The 20,456-nt window shown below is 35.5% G+C and overlaps 1 protein-coding gene across 1 annotated transcript in view; it reads left to right on the top strand.

The window, feature by feature from the left end:
• The window catches only part of LOC108372362 (zinc finger protein sens-like), a gene marked incomplete at its 5' end in the record, with an annotated part of 20,480 nt that extends 889 nt beyond the window's left edge, over positions 1 to 19,591 (top strand). Inside the window, 3 exons of the mRNA XM_017628025.1 lie at positions 384 to 1,639; positions 16,378 to 16,528; positions 18,624 to 19,591. Of these exons, the coding sequence (XP_017483514.1) occupies positions 384 to 1,639; positions 16,378 to 16,528; positions 18,624 to 18,841 (1,625 nt within the window). The remainder of the gene's footprint in view (positions 1 to 383; positions 1,640 to 16,377; positions 16,529 to 18,623) is intronic.
• Between the last annotated feature and the right edge of the window lie 865 nt (positions 19,592 to 20,456).

Here is a 20,456-nt window from a genome sequence, read left to right as displayed (position 1 = left end):
TTGGAAAAGAATTAAAATATTTTTCGAATTCCGATTAAAATCAATAGAAACTCAGTGATTTGTTTGGGTAGACATATAGTGTATTCACAACGGTGTCGTAAGTATGGCATTGTTGATGTCGTAAACTTTAAACGGCTAAAATATATTTAAGAGACTCTGAAGATACCATAAATGTCATAAAAAATTGTTGGTTGTGCTTACAAGTTTTCTACATATTTATTTAACCTTTTAAAGTTTACGACACCATTGTGAATATCCCAACAGAGTATGACGTATTAGTGCGGTGCATGATATAGTTTTTATATGTAGTTTATAGTTAATATATCAAGGTCACCAAATACCTATTTAATTCCATAAAATTTTCCTACCATTTCGCCCCACAGATCTTCCCTTCCCCTACAACTCGCTCTTCTACTCCAGCGTACTATGGCCACAATTTCTACTCTCCTCCACAACATCGGCGCTCGGCACACCCACCACGCCAACAACGCCCAATTCACCCGCCTCGTTTGCCAACAATCGCGAATACACGCTCACACCGGAAAAGGATCAGGAAAATGCACTCGCGCCGCCATCGCTGGATAGCAGCAACACCGACGATATGCCGCTCAACTTGTCACTCAAACAGACATCCTCCCTGAAGAAATTGCACCGCTTCAGCTCCGAGCAACGAGACGAGAGCAGTGGCGACACTGTCATAGAGATTACCAGCACGCCGCCACCTTTGCGCGCAGTTAATCTGAAGACCACCGCGCATACCGCCGAGCAAACAGTCGAGCTGCTCAACAAGCTGGAGACACGCTCCCCAATGAAGCGTCGCTCGCATAACTCGCTCATCTGGTCACCGGCGAGTATGTGCGAAAAAATCGAGCGCACCCAAGTGGAGCAGTCCCCGGCGGGCAATGACTATAGCGGCGCCGCGGCCTATGCAATCGATCCCATAGTGCGCAAATTTAAGTATGAACGCCGCGCCAGCAATCCACGCCGCTCTTTGGGCACAACAGCAGCCGCAGATGTGGCACTCCAATCGCCGCTGTCCTCCACCACCGCCACCACCACCGCTGCTGCTTTGGCTACGCAATTCAATGCGGCCGCCGTCGCTGCGGCTGCCCGCGCACAAGAACTGAAAGCGTCCAATTTGGACTTGGAAGTGGCCGCGCAGCAGCAAATCTATGCGCATCGCACTGCCTTCATGGCTGGGCTGGCGACGGGCAATAACTTCGAAATGTTGCAAGCGCATCTGAAGGAGCTACAGAGTCGCGCGGATGCTTTCGTGCAGAACAACAATAACAACAATAATGAGATAACAATGCTTAGCAGGAATGCAAGTCGCCTGGGAAGAGGCAGCAGCTACGATAGCCATGATGATGGCGTGGAACAGCTGAAAACGGAAGAAGATGCGGATATGACGGAGGATGCGATCCGTTACTCAGCAAACAATTCGATTTCGGCGGCAGAGGCGGCGACGGCGCATGAGCAACACCACCAACATCACCAACAGCAGTTGCAACATTATGTTGCGCAACAACAACACCAGCATCCGGACTCGACGGCGATCATTAGCGCGGCAGATGTTCATCAACGCTCGTACAGTTGCAGCAGCGAGGGTGAGGAGAAGCGGGGAGCGCGCAACTTTCAGGTAAGAGTTATATTTTTTATTCAAGAAAATTAAGTTACTTAAGATGAACGAAATGAGGAATGAGGAAATGATTAGGCGGATGTGCAATGCGAGAGAGTTGGTGAAAGGATGTCAGCAGCTGTGTGAACTGAGAGTGAAATTTTTTCGGTGCAAAAATTGCTTGAGTACGGCGAAGCATCTGGGTCGGTATTAAATAAATTGAAGTGATGTTTAAACATTCCAAAGATCTGTTTCATATATCATGGTCGGGAAACTAGTCCAGTCTTACAATTTTTAATCCTTTGCGCACCAAAGTAAGAAAAATATGACAGTGCTAATTTCATATCTTAGTGTATTTGGAGAAACATTTAACTTTTTTGAAGTACAGGAAAGTAAATATTTGTTATTCAACCCTTCAAGCGCCATGAAGTCATATATTAGAAAATTTTCAAGTTCAAATGCCATATTATAGCCTGTCTACTTGGGGTTACAGTTAGATATTTCGAAGTCCTAAATATTATGTTATTTTATTTTAAATTACTTAACCCTCATATGACCTTTGCATAGAATTCTACTCACTCTACTTGTATTGTATTTTTTTTAACTTTTGGTAATTTAAAAAAGTGGCAATTTGTGCCTTTAGAGTACGTTTCTATCCAACAAAATTTTGAACAAAAATACCAAGAAACGCAAATATGATTACGAGAATTAATGACATTTTTATATAACTATAATATTTATTACTTCTTGGAGCTTTTCCATGCATTCTTTGGTATCTTGTTTTTGAACAACTTGTTCAGGTTATAATGATGTCTGTGTAAAGGACAAAAAGAGTGATTTGATATGTAATTTGTACGCCAAATCCTTCTGTAAAACCAATCAGAGCGGAAAATTTTGAACTAAATTAATAAAAATTGAATAAAAAGCACGTGGGTAGAATTCTACCCGCAAGGACTTCAACGTAATTTTTATCTAAAGCAGGGATCACACTATTTGCATTTTTTTACATTTTGACAATTACTCATTCTTGATGCAAATTTCTTGAAAACACCACTCTGTGGCTGTAAAAATATACAAAGGTACAAACCGTGTGATCCCTGCTTAAGATCATATAAGGGTTAAAGAATCTAATCAAATAAAATACTTCTCCATAATGAGAATCATTTAAAAATAGTTAGAAATTAAGAAAATAGACTTAATATTTCTATTTACAGGATTCTCCTACTCTTGCTTAACCCATTCAGAGCCACAAGGTTACAAATAAGCCATAGGTTGCATTGCTAGATTTTGGTCGACTTGGGTCTAAATTAGAAGACTTTGAAATATTTTTGGAAATAATTATTTCCAAACTATACTTTTTCATTCAAAAACTACTTATAAATATAAGATTAATTAAAAACTGAACATAAAATTTGAGACATTTGAAAATATGTACATTTTTAGTGACTAAAATTTTTCCAAAAATGTTTGGCATTTAAAATCTAGACATGTCTTTTTCGCCATTTAAAAACTTTTCATACAGTTTGGGGTACAAAGAAACTGGACATATATTTTTTGTGTTTCAAAAATGTAACGTGAATTTTTTAGTTGTTTAATAGAGTTATACAATTGTAACAGGCCGATGTCTGTACATTATACATAGATATTAAAGAAAAATTTAAATGGGCGTCTTTATTAGAGCAACAGCAGCCAAATCAACAATTTTTAAAATTGTTGTCCTGCTGTCTGTACGCGCACCACTCGAAAACTAATGCATGGAATTGAATGCGGTGTTCACCGTTGTATTACTAGAGGTCTAGCTTAAAATATAGAAAAAAATGTGAGAGTTGCCACCTGTGTGAAAACTGCAGTTAAAGTAAATTGAAAATATAAAGTAAATATTGCAATATATATATAATATTTTTGTGGAAGGTTGCCACATATTTGAAAATTTTAATTTAATCTATAAGATAAAGCAACTATTTCAATATGACTCTTAAACTAGTGAGATTTAGAGAAGTTTACTGCCGAAATAATTTTTGCTAATGGTTGCCACCTCTTTGAAAAAATTGATTCCATTAAAATTATAAAAACAAAATGAAATATTAAAATACGGGTATTACACTAAAGAGGCTTATGAAAGTTTACTGTTTTACGAGTTTTGGGAGTTATGCCGAATTTCCACTTGGCATTGAAATGATAGAACATTGGAGGCATTTAAAAAATGGCATGTGGAAATGATTTTAATGACTATTTTTTAACGTAATGGCACGAATTATTTTTTAATGGCCAACTTTGTCATTACAATTTTTGTCATTTAATGCCTAGTGGAAATCCAGCATTAGTAACAACACAAAAATACTTCTAAGGCGGAGTGAAGCACGCCGGATATTTGCTAGTTTTTAATAATTCAAGATTCCATTAGATGTCGAAGGGTTAAAAGTCTCATTCGCAATTAAATTCTGCTGCTCAGTAAGATTGTTGAAAAGTTCGAAGCAGATGCTTTCATTTAGGGAATTTTCGGTTTATACTAAAATTTTCAAGCGTATAATTTTCTGATGCATTTTTCTGAGGTTACAGGTTGAAATATTAATATCATCTTTTTAAGCGAGTATTGTTTCACATTGGCATTAGATTTTCACATTATTCGAATGAAAATGCGAATTAATTTTTTTCGCTCACTTCCTATACTTCCAGCACTGAAACTTCATTAGCTTGACTAATTGCGTGATTTTAGTTTTAAGTAAAATGTACAGCTAACCCAATTATTCGAGCATAGAAAATGTAAATCATTAGTTTGAAGGGTTGCAACCGCCATCGAGTAACCAACCCATGGGATATCACAAGCGCATATTAAGCTATTCATTATGAAGAAAAAAACATAAAAACAAAAAAAAAAAATATTGACCAATTAACACGCATAGTGACACTTAGTTGGAGTGCTTGCTGCGACGTATGTACATTACGGTGGTCAGAAAAAGTAAAGTTGTAATGCTCTCACGCCCTAGGCTTGTTGTATATATTGAAAAATATGCACCTATTTTTTTATCAAAAAATATTTAATTTTTAATATTTTTATTGAGCTTTCTGCCACGATTGTTTATTAGGAAAAATTGAAAAAGCAACGAAGTCTAAGCGGTAGAAGTTATAGCAGCTATTTCGGTGATCACCAAATCTGCTCATCAGACTTATTTTTTCTAGACTTCAGCAGTGACCGAACCTGCGTTATTGATGTGCAAAGTCAGAAGCGTTAACCACTGAGCTATGTTCACCCCGTAAACTTTTGTTGATAATTCATTTTCCTTATTTAACCAACAAAAAATATTTAGATTTCGCTCAAAGCGCTCAAAGTTTTCCGTGTATTTTATATGAGAAAAAACACTTCCGCAGAAATGGTATAGAACTCTTCAAAATCAATATTTTTCGATCGGAAAAATCTGGTTCTCTTGAGGAGACTTCCGATAATAATACCCAATTATTTATTTAACCATTTTTTACTACTAAAGATGTTTTAGTGGTCCACTCAATGCATTTTCTGGGGTTTTTAGCGCACCTATAAAATATATTTACTTTGAAAAAACGGTGAAATAAAAAATTAGGTATTATTACTAGAATTCTCCTGAAGAGAACCAGAGTTTTTCGATCGGAAAATATTGATTTTCAAGAATTCTATACCATTTCTACGAAAAGTTGTTTTTTCCCGTATAAAATACATGGAAAACTTTGAGCGGTTTGAGCGAACTCTAAAAATTTTTGGATTTCTAAGTAAAAAGGAGGAGTATATTTTTCCGGTATAGAGCAATCCTAGGGAGTGAGAGTATAAAACTTCCGACTGCAATTTTGGACCACCCTAATATACATAGGTACCCACCGCTAACCCATGCCAACTTAAATACCTATTGCGTATTTATTGTATTTATACTCTGTGGCTATGAATTCTCATTTAATTTGGCTAAAAGGCATCGATTTCGTAATAATCTTTCTGCGTTTCTGCTGCAATTACTTGCCAGTATTCCAAAAATGTGGTGTCTCCCTCTTTATTCCCCTCTCTGGATCACACTCTCACTCACCACTATGCCCAGNAGATTTTCAAATTTGTTATTTATTTATAAATTGAATAAATTATTTTTACTTACATTTATTTAACTTTAAAAATCTTAACCACCTCCAAGCGGCCTCGAACCTGCGATTTCAGAACCAGAACCAGTAGTCTTCACGTGACGCCACAGCCGACATTTGTAAGAAAAGCAATTAATTGCGTTTTATTTTTGGCTTTGGCAATTCAAATCGCCTAAGTTCTTCGAAATTGTCGAACTGGTAGGCACATACTAGTTAATGAACTAGTATTTTTTCTAACTGGTTTGGCTTTTCACTGCAGGGATGGTACAAACAATCCGCATTGGTAGGGGTTTTGCCACGATTTGTGTCACGATAATAAACAATTAAACGTATACGAAAATGATTTCGTGTACTTCGCGGAAGGGGGCTGACAAAAAATAAAATTATCTATGAGTTTATGAAGGATTTGACACCATTTTAGCAGCGCTCGCTTACTGATTGCTTCGATCAAGTGCTGCTTATGTCCAAGTGTTTGTGTTCAAATGAGACAATAGTACCTTTGGCTTATATTAATTGTTTCACCTATAGCAAGCTGCCAAAAAAAAAAAACAAAAAACGAAAAAAACTTGCGCTCTTCCTTTATATCATCGCGTATTCAATTAATTCACGTAATTTCCAACACCTTACTCCCAATAATTTCCCTTTATTTTTTCTTTATTGTTTGATTTTATTTATTCATTTATGCGCTCATTTTTTCGATTTGATGATATTCTATGTTCCTTGCAGTGCTTGAGTTTTATGTTAATTTTCAATTTGCTTAATTTGTCTGCGCGTTGCGTGTCCATTTACTTGCTCTCCCTACATTCTCTCCCCCGAAAGGGGTTTACTCGTGTACATTTTGTTTACCCATCATTGTCGTTTGGTTGTTTGTTGCGGTAAATTCCTGTATTAATTATTTGTTTGTAGTAATTATGATTAGTAAATGCTACTACTTTGGCAGCGTCGAGTATTTAATAAAACGTTTTGTGGATTGCCTCAAAACGGAAGCAGTTATAAGACGACACTTGTGCAGTCACTAGGGGTTGACAAGCGCGTATGTACAGTGGGTATGAAAAGTGATTGAGTGACATGACTGGACATGTTTATAGATAAAAGTTTACTCATACAATTTACAAGGATGTCGAGTGTTATTTGAAGAAATTATTGTATATTTGCATAAAATGAATGCGCTGTATTGAGGATTGTAGATAAGTTAGGTTGAAGCGGCTGCCACGTGAGTTCTTCCGACCATCTTTTGTTTGCCTTCTGGACGAAGTATGTTTTGAGCCATTTCTTACAGTATGCCCGCTTAACGGTATGCCCGCTTCATGAAAGGAGTTGCCATTAGACAGGGCGGTTCCCTACTCGCAAGCTTGTCCGCTGCACAATTACTTGAATTTATTTGTGGTCTGGCACCCACACGATGTGATTAGTAGACTTCGGAGCTAAATCGCTAAGGACTTTCCTACATTCTGTCGCAGTTATTGACGAGGTCTTACAGCATTCAGCGACTTCATGACCGTTTGGCTAGAGGTGTATATATTAACTGAAGGCTGGTTAAGAGAACATTCGATAAGCCAGAGTGCAGCCTCATTTATAGCCGCGAGTTCTGCTTGGAAGACCCTGCAGTGGTGATAGCCTAAAGCAGAGGTCTAACGAGGTATATCCCACTCCCTACTCTTAAAAATTAGGTTAGAGCAATTCGTGTAGATGGCTGTGGAGTTATCTTGGAGGCCCCAGACCGAGTCGTCCTCCCAGTCCTTCCTTCAAGGCATACGGCTGGAGAACTTGTTCTCGAGCTAAACGTGTCGGGGTAGTAGGTTAGAATGTTGGTGTGACCAAATCTGGTGTCTTTCCATTTCGACAGTGCATTTATTCTTACTACATTTGTGAGCGATTTATCCAGTGATGTCTACCAGACTGGGACGCGGTAGAATTATATAGGAGTTTGAGACCCCATTTCTTGTCTATAGCCGTTTTGCAAGCGTAGAGGGCGGTAGTGGTCTTTTTGGTTCTCTTCTTTATCTTGCGTTGCCAGGTCAGTTTCCTGTTCAAGATGACGCCCAAGTATTTCACTTCATTAGGGAGCGACCGCTCTACGACGTTTAATGTAGGAAGTTGCAATAGGGGGATTTCGTTTTCCGTGTTAAGAGAACCGTGACCGTTTCTGCCGGGTTGGCGTTCAGTCCGAATTCTCTAGACCAGGTTCCCACTCGAGGCGTTCTGCAGCAGTTCGCGCAGGATTTGTGAGTATTCACCTGTTGCAATTAGGGCAATATCATCGGCATACGCAATTGCATTGCAACCAGTGCTCTGTACGCGCATGAGTAGGGTGTTTACCATAAGATTCCAAAGGAGTGGTGAGAGTACCTCACCTTGAGGAGTGCCCCTTGTCGCATATCATGTGATGTGAGCCCCACCGATCTCCGCATGGATAGTTCTCTGGTTGAGGAGAAGACGGACAAAGTCTACCAGTCCAATTTGGAGCATAGATAGGCTCCTTCTATGTCTATATAGATACCCAGTGTTAGCTCCTTGTATTCCAGGGATTTTTCAATATCGGAAACGATTTTGTGGTGTGCGGTTTCTACAGATTTGCCTTTAGACTATGCGTGTTGGCAGTCAGATAGCTCCTTAAGATCCATCTTTTGCCGAATGAATGTATACTGAACCTGAATCCTTTCCAGGATCTTTATGAAGAATGAAGAAAGCTGACGTCGTCTGTGGAGAAGGTGCTAAATAAACGTTTCGTGCTAACGTCCTGTGAGGGTGACCCATACAAACTAGTGGTATTAGAATAGCTGAGTTATGCATACTTTGCAGTGCACTGCATATCATGTCATTTTCAAAAACTATAGGGGTATTCTCTGAGTCTTGCAAAGCCCTTGCATGGTGCACAGATTGCACGGATTGCACGGTAAAAACCGGTTTTCGTATGGGACAGCTTTGCAAACCGTGCAATCCGTGCACCGTGCAAGGGCTTTGCAAGACTCAGAGAATACCCCTTATATGTAATGCTGTGCGTTGGGTAACCGCTTACACGCAAAGCTCATTTAACAAATTCCTTATGTGACACCTCTTATGCAATGCCAAGTAGGTATAACTGAGCCATAAGGCGGCTACTTATTTTTTAAGCAACCCACATAAGTCCTGGACGTTTAAACAACGCGTATGGGGACTAGATGGCAACATCCCAGAACATTACAGTGGTAAAGTTTATGCAATTCTGTTGTCAGGACTTAATTGCTACAAGGCTGAGCTTCAGGGGAGGATTTCAAAAACTAAAACAAAAATTTCGCTCTTTTCTTTTGGCACTTCCGATCTTACTTACATACACATACATAAAGCATTTTCATCTTTGATTAAACCTAATTTTTAGGCTGATCAGGCGCACGACTTATCGGTGATCGGTGACGATCAGTTAACGTTTAGCATTTATTATCGCCTACAAGCGATTCAGGGTGTCAAATTGCAATTATTATTTGAGTTTCAACTTACACGTAACAAGCAGACCACTGCCACAGATGCGCCTGCTCATGCAATAAAGTGCAAAGGGCGCATGCGTAAAGTTGTAAAATGTTTTCGATCGAGTACGAAGTCAAAATATTGTTCTTAGCTGTAACCTGATATGCTTGAAGGGTTTCGTCCTTACATAGGCATGCGTTGTTTTTATGCCTTTCGTTTGCACTTCTTCCACTCGCTCTATCTCTTGCTCTCTATGTCACTATAGTTGTCTTTCGCTCGCTTAGCACACCTTTCACTAACAGCACTTACAAGGAGAGCCAGATGGTCGTGTGGCGTATAGCCAACATTTTTTCTTATTGATCATTTCGACAATGCGCTGATTATGAGGATTTTTTGGAGAACAAAAAAAAATACTAATGCAAATATGTATGTTGATATGTGCATATGTGTGTACATATGTTTGTAATGGGCAATGGCTGGGTGGAGTTCTTTGCTAGTTCCTTTTTGTTTTCGATAAAAAAAAAATTACATCTGTTGTTACAGCGCTCACAGCATGGACAGTGGGTGGCCTTTAAGGGCAACACATCGCATAAAAAGTATTATTTTCTTGCGTCACTTCATTTCTTGAAAGTGTGCCGTATGGTTGTCACACTTTTTTCTTGGACAGAGCTTACAATTTTATCAAAACGTTCACGCTGCAGCTGATATTGTGCAAAGAGACTCTCAAGCGGTCCATTTTGTTAAAACAACTCACCTATTTTTGAGCGCAATTACTGCTGACTCAGCATGCCTTTTCATTTTTGACTCATTCGACACACCTTTTTTCCAACCGCAACCACCCAAAAAGTAAGCAAAAAACTGTGGGTCTTCCCCAACTCATTGAAATGCAAAGCAGCATCTGCTGGCGAATCCAACTTCCGTTTTCACTTCCTAACAACCCCCCTGTCTGCTGTGCAGAGCTCCGCTGATCGCCGAGATCGCTTCGTTACATGGCGCAAGACTGCGTTCGAGCGCAACAATGGTGGCTAATTAGCTAAACAGTTATGCTGTTGACATATCACTCACAGATTCCAGCAGCAGTCAGCACAACAGCAGTCAATAGTCAATAGTCAAAGCTGGCGGATATACATATGCATGTACAAAGAAAGCACTTGTTTGATAAGTAATAAATAAGTTCAGGCTACGGGTACAGCTCAAAAGCAGCAAGTGCCTGTGTGTCACAAATGTTGTGTATATTTAGGAACGACTTGCTAGGTGTTGGTAACACATCGAGTGTCAACAACACATACATTGATATGCGTACAGCCCATCATTCAGCTGCGTGTTTCAATACGAAAAATATATAACTCCAGACTCAAATAAACATAGTCTGCATAGCCAAAAACTCTGGATTCAGTGTATGAAATTCCCGGCTGACAGTGCTCTGAACTCGTCGTACCAATCCAAATTACACACGCGCTTATAAGTATTGCGGCAGCCACATAAATGTAGCAAACACTTGTGTCAAGCTAAATACAAACTGAAATGTCAACTAAAGCAAAGACTACTATGCACTCTACTATTAAAAACGAGAAACATGATAAATCTAGCTAGTGTGGGTGTATATGTACATACATAAGTGTGTGCGTCAGAGTGTTAAAATACATATACATAATTTGCTTTGTTAGTAAAGTAATTCGTCTTTTTTTTAAGTATTTTTTTCTTTTCCTTAACTACGCTTCACCAGCCCATAATCTCCTGCCACTCTGCACCTCCAAATGCCCTCAAATTGATTGTGACACAACAATCTGTTTAAACATTTGAGTTTGTGTCTGATTTTTCATACATTCACTGTACTATATCCCAACAAGATCATTTGGTGTTGAGTTCTATATACATACATACATATGATGCATATGTAGGTACATTAGGGTGGTCCAAAAAAAAGTAAAGTCGGAAATTTAATGCTCTCACCCCCTAGGATTGTTCTATACCGAAAAAAAGTATACCCCTGTTTTTTTATTTTAAAATCAAAATATATTTAGAGGTCGCTCAAAGCGCTCAAAGTTTCCCATGTATTTTGTATGGGAAAAAAAGACTTTTCGTAGAAATGGCATAGAATCCACGGAAATCAAAATTTTTCAATCTGAAAGCTCTGCTTCTCTTCAGAAGACTTCAGAGAATAATGCCCAATTGTTTATTTAAACATTTTTTAATTTTAACTATTTTTTAAGGGTCTCCGAAATATCCCAAAAAAAAATCAAATATACAAACAGAAATATACAAAAGAAAAAAGAAAAAAAAGTTTAAATGACAAAATATATATGTATGTGTACTCAAGTTTGGGTCTAGTTATGTACGCCAGAAAAGTTCCCCCTAAAATACATCTTTCAAAAATTCTTTTAAACTCACCAAGAACAAAATCGGCCTTATCCTGAGTTTCGCCCGAAAATTTTTATTCCGCTCATAGTAAATACATGGAAGCCAAACGTGAAAAGTGAACCGGTTCGGGGATAATGAAACTCATGATAAGGCTGAATACGTATTCGTTTATATGTACATTGCCGAAAAGAGTATTGGCACAGAGAATTTTTTACAATATATCCAACAGTTTTTATTTTAATTTTTTTACGCTAATTGTTTATAAATATATGGTTCATACTCCAATAAAAAAACAGAAAAAATTATTTCACAACTTTGTGCAAAACTCAGGAATGTTGTTGTGTAAACTTTCAAAATTGTTTTTCGATTTTTTAGAACTTGTTTGAGTATGCAGGTATATAGCCCAATATATATTATGTGCGCAACCACGGTTAGATGCTAGTTTTCAACCAGGTTACGATTTTTTCTTCTAGTGTGGTTTAGAAATGAAAGAGACTAATGCTTTGTATTTTGACGTTTTGGAATGCACCCTTTCTTTCTTACAAAAAAAAAAATTTCAAAAATATTTTGTATGGAAAAAATGCCTAAACACCTTCAACTAAAATTCTCTAAATTCTTAAAAATCAACAAGACTTTTTGCTAACTTTAAACTTGTATTTTTTGTACTAAAATTAATGGGCTACAAAACTGCATACTCAAAAAAAATCGAATTGAAAATTCTGAAATATCCGATCACATTTAATTTTTATAACCGTATGTATCTAGTAAATCTAAATTATTTCAACGAAAGTTTCGCTTGCCGCTTAATAAGGCAAAATTCTATATTAAAAATCTTTGTTTTTTTCTTTAAATCAGTGAGTTAAATAAAATCAACTGATCTATTTTATTGCGCAAACAAAAACAAGTCACATTTGTATTTAACAGAATTGTTCGCGCTCATTCTGAGCTACACAGTACTGAGCGAACGTTTTTGAGTTCATTTTGTTGTATATACTCGTTCAGCTCACTATTAGTTCAGCTGTATTTGAGTACAGTCCAGAGTAATAAATGTCTAGTTTGATTTCATTACAATAAAACATGTAAAATCTTGGAAAACAGCTCCCGAGCGCTGTAGTTGTAAGGTGAAAAATTACACAGCTAAGCACAAACTAACTTCACCTTTTTAAATAATCATTCTAACACTAACAAATTTTCGTATACACCTATATTTAAAATATTAATACCGTATGCACTAGAAAATACTCTTTGTGATTTGTTATTGCTGATTCGGTCGTTTAGGGGCCACTTATTTGCAAAGCTGTTTCTCGCCAAACAATTGGGACTCGAACAAAATCATTATGGATTTATGAAAAGTCAGTCAGCCACATGATTTCAAAAGGCAAAGGAAAATACTATGCGCCAGCAATTGTTTAGCTAATGAAACGGGGACACGTTTGTGTGAAACCTCAACACAACGTGCTCTCAAAGCTACATATGTACATATACATAAGTAAATTCTTTCCCAAATTATCATAAATTTGCACAGCTTTTTCTAAAAATTCTCCTGCTCAACTGTACTAACTATGGATCTATAGACGTCTCTGTTTAAAAGCATCAAAAACAAACAAAAATAAGAAAGTGTGAAGAAAGCAAAGCTGTATTGTATTAAGAGCAGTGAATTGTCACAAGTCTACTCAAGTCGTGCCGAGTTTCAACAAATCGATTTTTCATTCGTGCTACAGAAATCTGCGGAACAATGAACAAAACATTAATGCGTTTTAAAAATTTAATAAAATAAAAAATATATATATTTTTATTTTTGAAACAATAAAAACTCATGAACAAAAGCTAAAATTAAATAAAATCAAATTAAAAAGCAAAAAGCAAATTAAGTTAAAAAATTAAAGAAAAAAGTTTCAAAAAATTAAATGAAATTAAACAAAAGGACAAAAATTTTATTAGAAAAAATATATAAATTCCTAAAAATTAAATGAAATTATAAAAATATTCTTTTTAAAAGAACATCTAAAACTTAAAACAAAATTATATTAAGGAGGAAAAAAGATTAATAACATAAAATTAGTTTCTAAAAATTATATAAAATTAAAAAAATTATACATATTTTTTCTTTTTACAACAATAAAGCATAAAAATTTAAAGAACGTTGAATTAAAAAGGAAACAAATAAAAAAAATAAAAACAACGATCCCCTGCCCTAGGACTCGAACTCGGATCTCTCGTACGGCATGCCTGTGTTGCGCTCACTTAGACATTGCGCCTGTTGAATCGACGCGAATTAAATGGCATACGAGTGCTTTCTCTCAAAATAGCTTTTTCTCACTAGTGGTCAATGAGAGAGCTTTTTTCTAAGACTTTTGTGCTAGAATAACAAAAGTCTTTCAAACTATTTTGCCATCTGTCTTTCATTTGTCTTACGAAAGACTTTTTACTATCTTGGCCAGAATTGATCTGTTAAAAGCCACATTCTACGCCAATTTTGGAACTTAAGTACAGGTATCCCTGAAGCTATTTCAATGAAAATTATTATTATTTAGCAAAAGTTAAACAACATCCAAAATATAAGTCTCGGCGAAAGCCATGGTTTATCACATCATTGCTCGACCGGAGAAATGTAGCAAAGAACTGGCGCCTGTCTTATAATATTTTGCAATATTCTTAATACACTCAGAAGAATGTCGTATTGTCGTCGTCTTCATCGAAAGATGACTGTAATGTCTTCCCAGCAGACTTATTTTCCATATAAAAAACAGGTTATGCAGTCTACATAAAGTAGCTTAACTCCAAGAAAAAAAAAATCACACATTCAATGGCAACTAGGCTAATTTTAATGCTCAGGAATACACGAGGCAGGTAACTTTTTAAAGTCATCATGCCTACTAAAAAGGTCCTCCGATGCAAACTAGCTTATACAAGAATAGTGACGTGGCAGTCTGGCAAGAGTGAGGGAGGGTAGACGTGAGTGAAGTCGTAAGACACGTGCGCTTCTTCACATCCTACTTTCGCTGGTCCCGCATATAATGCTCAGCACAGGAAAACAAAAAAATTTGGTAGGTATTTTAGAGTACCGGATCCTCGATACACTTGCATCCACTTTTTGTTGCGTGTCGTACACGTGACATCCCAGGTTTAACTAATCTAAACCGCATGTACATAGTTAAATATGAGTATAACATAAATATTTTCGTGTAAATAAATATTGGTCTACATAGACGTAATAAAAATCTTCTTTTACATAATCAAATTTACAGCTATGTACATATTAGAGGGCTGCATGCATTCATTCAAAACGGCTTGTGAATTATTAATTTCCAAAACGAATGAATGATTTTGGCTTGACATTTTTTTTTAATTTAAGGGAATATCTGTTCTGATATATGGCAACAACATCACAATACATATTCAAACAAAGTGAAAGTAAACTGAATTGTAACAGATGACAATTTTTTGTATGAATATCCATAAAAATCTTGTCTATGTCTATTACAATACGAACAAATTTGTTTGTAGAAAAAAATTTTAACCAAAATGAGTTTGAATTATTTGAATATTTGTCATTTATTCGTTCACATTCTTCCATTTGAAGGTAAAAAATTTAAAACAAAATGTATATTCATAACTTACAAAATTCCATACGCTGAGCGTTTTTATCTGAAGTAAAATATTCGAATGTACTCTGTTTGGCTAAAGTTTGAATGAATTCATGCAGCCCTCTAATACATATACATACATATAACCAAATATTTTTCTAAATTATTCTTAGTCTCAAACTCTTTCACAACTTCCCGAAAGCCACTCTTTTGTTTTCATTCTTAATTTCGCAGTTACGCAGATACTTACTACTACTCTTGTCTCAGCTGTTTAACTGTGTTTAGTAAATATTGACGAGCGTATCTGTATTTAGTGGCTTCCTCAAGAGATTTGACATATCTTTCATAAATATGTCTTAGCTAATTTGTGTGCATGAGTATATACATATACATATGTATGTATGTACATATTTTTGTGATAACTAAATAAACTTATTTTCAAAGAGTCTCAATTTCTTGAAAAGCTGTACAAATAGTTTTAAATAAATATAATAGATATGTATGTATGTATGCATTAAAACAGAAAAGTGCTAACTACTTTTCTCCCAAAAATCCAGTTTTCTACAAAAGCCGCTAGATTAGTAACCAAAAATCGAATGGAATTGTCTATGTACACGTGTACAAACATACATACAAATTTGTTTGTAGAAAAAAATTTTAACCAAAATGAGTTTGAATTATTTGAATATTTTTCATTTATTCGTTCACATTCTTCCATTCGAAGGTAAAAAATTTAAAACAAAATGTATATTCATAACTAACATAACAAAATTCCATACGCTGAGCGTTTTTATCTGAAGTAAAATATTCGAATGTACTCTGTTTGGCTAAAGTTTGAATGAATTCATGCAGCCCTCTAATACATATACATACATATAACCAAATATTTTTCTAAATTATTCTTAGTCCCAAACTCTTTCACAACTCCCGAAACCGAACTTCCCGAAAGCCACTCTTTTGTTTCTACTTTTCTCCCAAAAATCCAGTTTTCTACAAAAGCCGCTAGATTAGTAACCAAAAATCGAATGGAATGAAAAAGCAACAAATAAATCATTAAAGTAGTTACAGTCTCTATTAAAAAATAATGTTTTGTGTTAAGAAATTCGCTCATAATTGCTGTGGAAAAAATTAAAAATGTTAGACAGCACCATTCCGCATTGAAGTAACGCTATGTTTGTAACCCATATTTGTATTATTTTACTTGTGCATGTGTATGTATATATTTTTAATGGCCCACGTAGTTAAATTTTCTTATTTTCTTTTTTCCAGTGCAAGCAATGTGGAAAATCCTTTAAGCGTTCGTCGACTTTATCTACACATCTGCTGATACATAGCGATACACGGCCGTATCCTTGTCAATATTGCGGCAAGCGTTTCCATCAAAAATCGGACATGAAGAAGCACACATACATACACACTGGTGAGTTTAAAAGCCACTATAAAGATTTGAGTGTAACGTGTCAGGTGCTTATGATTTCATAGATATTTAGCGTCTCGGGCAGCAATTCTCAAATGGTTTATGTTACATTTTAAGAAAATACCTTTACAGAGTTGGCGCCCGCGTTTGCCTCAGCAATGTTAGCGAAATGAAATCAAATTGTAGAGTGTCTTTTTTCTGCAATTCACCCCACTAAATCCCTTCAGTGTTACTTGAACATATGGGCTGTAAAATTTATTGCATACAACTCGCCTTATCGTCGCTTGCCATCGGTCATTAGTTGTGAAACAATCTGTTTGATTGGGTGGACAACTGTCTGAACAGGGTGTTTGTGTAAGAACAATTACTACTACTTACTTTCTGAAAATTCTCACAGCTCCTGGAGGGGTTGAATTTTCAGAAGGAAAAGTAAGCTCTACTTTCTACTACCCTTTACAAAGTTTCAAATTTGACTCTTTGGCCGCAAATAATACATACATATGTAAATCTTTCTCTTGCTGTTTCTACCACTCTTATCAGTTTGAGATTCGCACAAAAAAACCATATTTTCCTCTTCAATTCATTTAACCCTTTCAAGACTAAGGAATATGCATATGTAAAACACTACAGTTTGAAATGTAGAATAACATTTATTAAGGCTTTTGAGAAAGTTGGAATAAAAAAAATAAGTAATTTTTTCAATCAATTTTTTTATAAAAAAAGAACTTAATGAAAAATATCTCTTTTAGCTTTTTGGCACTATTTTTTCTTAATTTTGATAANACATTTATTAAGGCTTTTGAGAAAGTTGGAATAAAAAAAATAAGTAATTTAAGTAATAAGTGAAAAATACTTTTTCTGAGAATTTTCATTTGATTTCTTTTTTTCAAAATATTAAATTATTATCAGTAAATAGCTTCATCATATTTTAATTATAATCAAATTATATTCGGAATAAAATATGTTTAGGCTTTCTTGCCCGATTTCAAACAATAGGCGCTTAAAAAAGCATAGCAATCGAAGCAAAGCCCGTAACAATTCAAAAAATTCAATAAAATAAAATTCCTCACAACTTCAGTTATTCTTTAAAAAGCATACATATGTAATTCCCTTCGCCTTCATAGTTGCATTAAAAAAATAGCACACCTTGTAAAATTGCACTATTGCACTGCTGCACTTAAAAAGTCAGCTAGGGCGGCCACTCAGTTGCCAACTTAGTTGTGTGAAAACGCGAGTCACGTGTCACTCAAGCGTACAATAATGTCGACACTTTGCTAACAATTAAATCACTCGGCCATGCATTTGCGACTGTATACAGGTACACACTAACATACATACGCCGCTGTTATCTGATTTAATTTTACTAATTGCGTGATTTTGTTACACAAGCGTGTAAAATCATTTGTTGCACCGGCTACCCCACAAAGGGTTAAAGGATATTCAAAAGGCTTTCCATACTATTTGCCTTCAGTGGAAACTCGACAAAGTGATTAATATTTTTAATTGCTCCACCATTAAAGCTCCACCCCCACCCCTGTGTAGCTCACGCCACCTGACTATTTTTATTACCTTGTTTATACCTACGAAAAACCCGCATTAACAAAGAACCGATTTGATTCAACACTTATTTCTTTCTAACTTTTATTCCTCAGCCTTTATAGCGCACTCGATAAAACCGTATTGAAAAGTAAACAAATTATGTTAGTTTGATTCGAAATTTTTTTTTAAATAAATTTGCGCGGTGTACCTACCGAAATGGAAGCGAGCAGTAATACAAATTTATAATCATAACAATTCCAATTAAAAACGGGGGCAGTATAAAGAAAACAATAGCCAATTTTGATTTCGCGTATAATGACTTATTCGTTTATGCGGATTTTCTAACCGATGCGAAATATAAAAAAAAAACAAAAAACGATTTGAAAACAAATTCGAGTAAATACACTTTTCAATTTCAACGCGTATTGAAATTTTGTTTATGCATTTGTTTTGAATCACACCGAACCGATCATAAAAACTTGATTTTCATATCTTCCTTCGTAATGAACTTATTGATTAATTCGTTGTTTCTACTTTCGTTTCCTTTTTTCCTTTTTAGGTGAAAAGCCACATAAATGCACCGTTTGCCTGAAAGCTTTCAGCCAAAGCTCTAATCTCATCACGCACATGCGCAAACACACCGGCTATAAGCCATTCGGCTGCGGTCTCTGCGATCAGTCGTTTCAACGCAAAGTGGATCTGCGTCGTCATCGCGAATCTCGGCACGAGGAAATTTTGGCGCCCGTAAAGATGGAGGTGAGCAGCAGCAGCTGCTGAAGACACGCGTACGGGTCGGAAGAGGCCCTATGCAGCATCAAGACTGGTAGTTCGTTGATCGTACCGGCGCACAAATATCCGTTATGGATTGGCTAAATGTGTGTGGTAAAGTTTGTGTTGTAATAACACACACACCCAGATACAAGGCAATGTAAATATTTATTACAGCATATAATATTTACATATTTATAAAAAAGTATTTATACTGAAAAATAAGTAAATAAGTAGTTAAAGGTAATTTAGTTTAAGTTAACCTACGCTCAGTACGCATTGTGTGGTTCCAGTTCGGTCTGCTGAGATACTAAGTCGTTTAAGCCAAAGTTTTCTACACACACAAACATACATACAGGATATGTTTGCATGTATAGTATGTATGTAGTTGTTAAGCAAATAGCATTTAAGCATTAGTCCGATGAAATTTTCATAAACCAGTGACTGTGTGTTGGTGTGCGTTTTTTTTTATAGGCATGCAAATGTTACAAAGCCTTTGATTTTCTAACTTTCTTAGTATTGCCTATAAGATCTTAGTTTTAGTTAGTTAGGAATAAAATTTTAAATGAAAGTTAATACAAATTTCATAAATAGTAATTTCCACCCGTTAAACACACGACTATGTATTAGGGCTGGTCAATTTGTATGGGAGATTTTTTCGACTATACACAGAAGGATTCAACGTGGAGTTCTAAGCAAAATTTGGCGAAAAAACCGTGTGTCTTAAATCAATTTGGAGTTTGCCAAATTGCAAAAATAGGTTTCTTCGCGTCTTTCTGTAGTGTCGTAAAAAAGTGCTTAAATTAAAAAAAAAAACATACCATAGGGGATTAGTGTCGTACCCTCCACCAGAATGCGCATCAATGCAAATTTTCATATTTTCTTCAAAGCCTATTTTCGCAATTCGGCATACTCCCAATCGATTTTAGACACATGGTTTCTTCGGAAAATTCGCTTAGAATTACACGTCGAATCCTTCTTGCTATAAGCGCATAGTAAAAAAAAAAGATTTACCCGCCCTAACGAATATGTACATATGTATGTATGTACGCATTTTTGCTCATTTATTGTTGCTCAAATATTTATGGAATTTCATATATTGCCACTAGTTATAGCTGTAAATACACTTTTTTCACAATTTGGCCTTTCCAGAAACCTTTCGGCCTTTTTAAATTATGTAAATTGTAAAATTAATGTTAAAACAAAATTTTGTTAGTTACACCACAGCTAAATAAACCAAAGAATGTATTTAATTTTTTAAATTGGAGTAAAGAATTTTCCCAAAAATGTCTAGAATTTCAAATTTTTATCAATTAAATACCAATTTGATAAACTTTTTAAGAATTTATTTGCTAAAATAGATTTAGTAAAAAAATATGTTTTAGTATATTTAATTTTCATTAATTTAATATTAAGCATTAACTTTGTCATATTTAAAACGTATTTATTTTATTAAACTGCTTGAAAAAATAAACATTTCAAAAATAAAAAATGCTTTTATTTACATAACTGTAAAATTGTTTGGGACAGCGTCTATTACACTTTTTTTTAATGTTTCTAAAAAGCTTTCCTGTCGATTTCAGTAATTTAACATTATAAAACCCTTTCCAAAATGATTTTCTAT

Source organism: Rhagoletis zephyria, unplaced genomic scaffold, assembly GCF_001687245.7.
Source record: "Rhagoletis zephyria isolate East Lansing unplaced genomic scaffold, Rhagoletis_zephyria_1.1 Rzeph_scaffold_05688, whole genome shotgun sequence".
Classification (NCBI taxonomy): Eukaryota; Metazoa; Arthropoda; class Insecta; order Diptera; family Tephritidae; genus Rhagoletis; species Rhagoletis zephyria.
The sequence above is the reverse complement of the archived record's forward strand: the minus strand, read 5'-3'. Positions and strand labels throughout refer to the sequence as shown.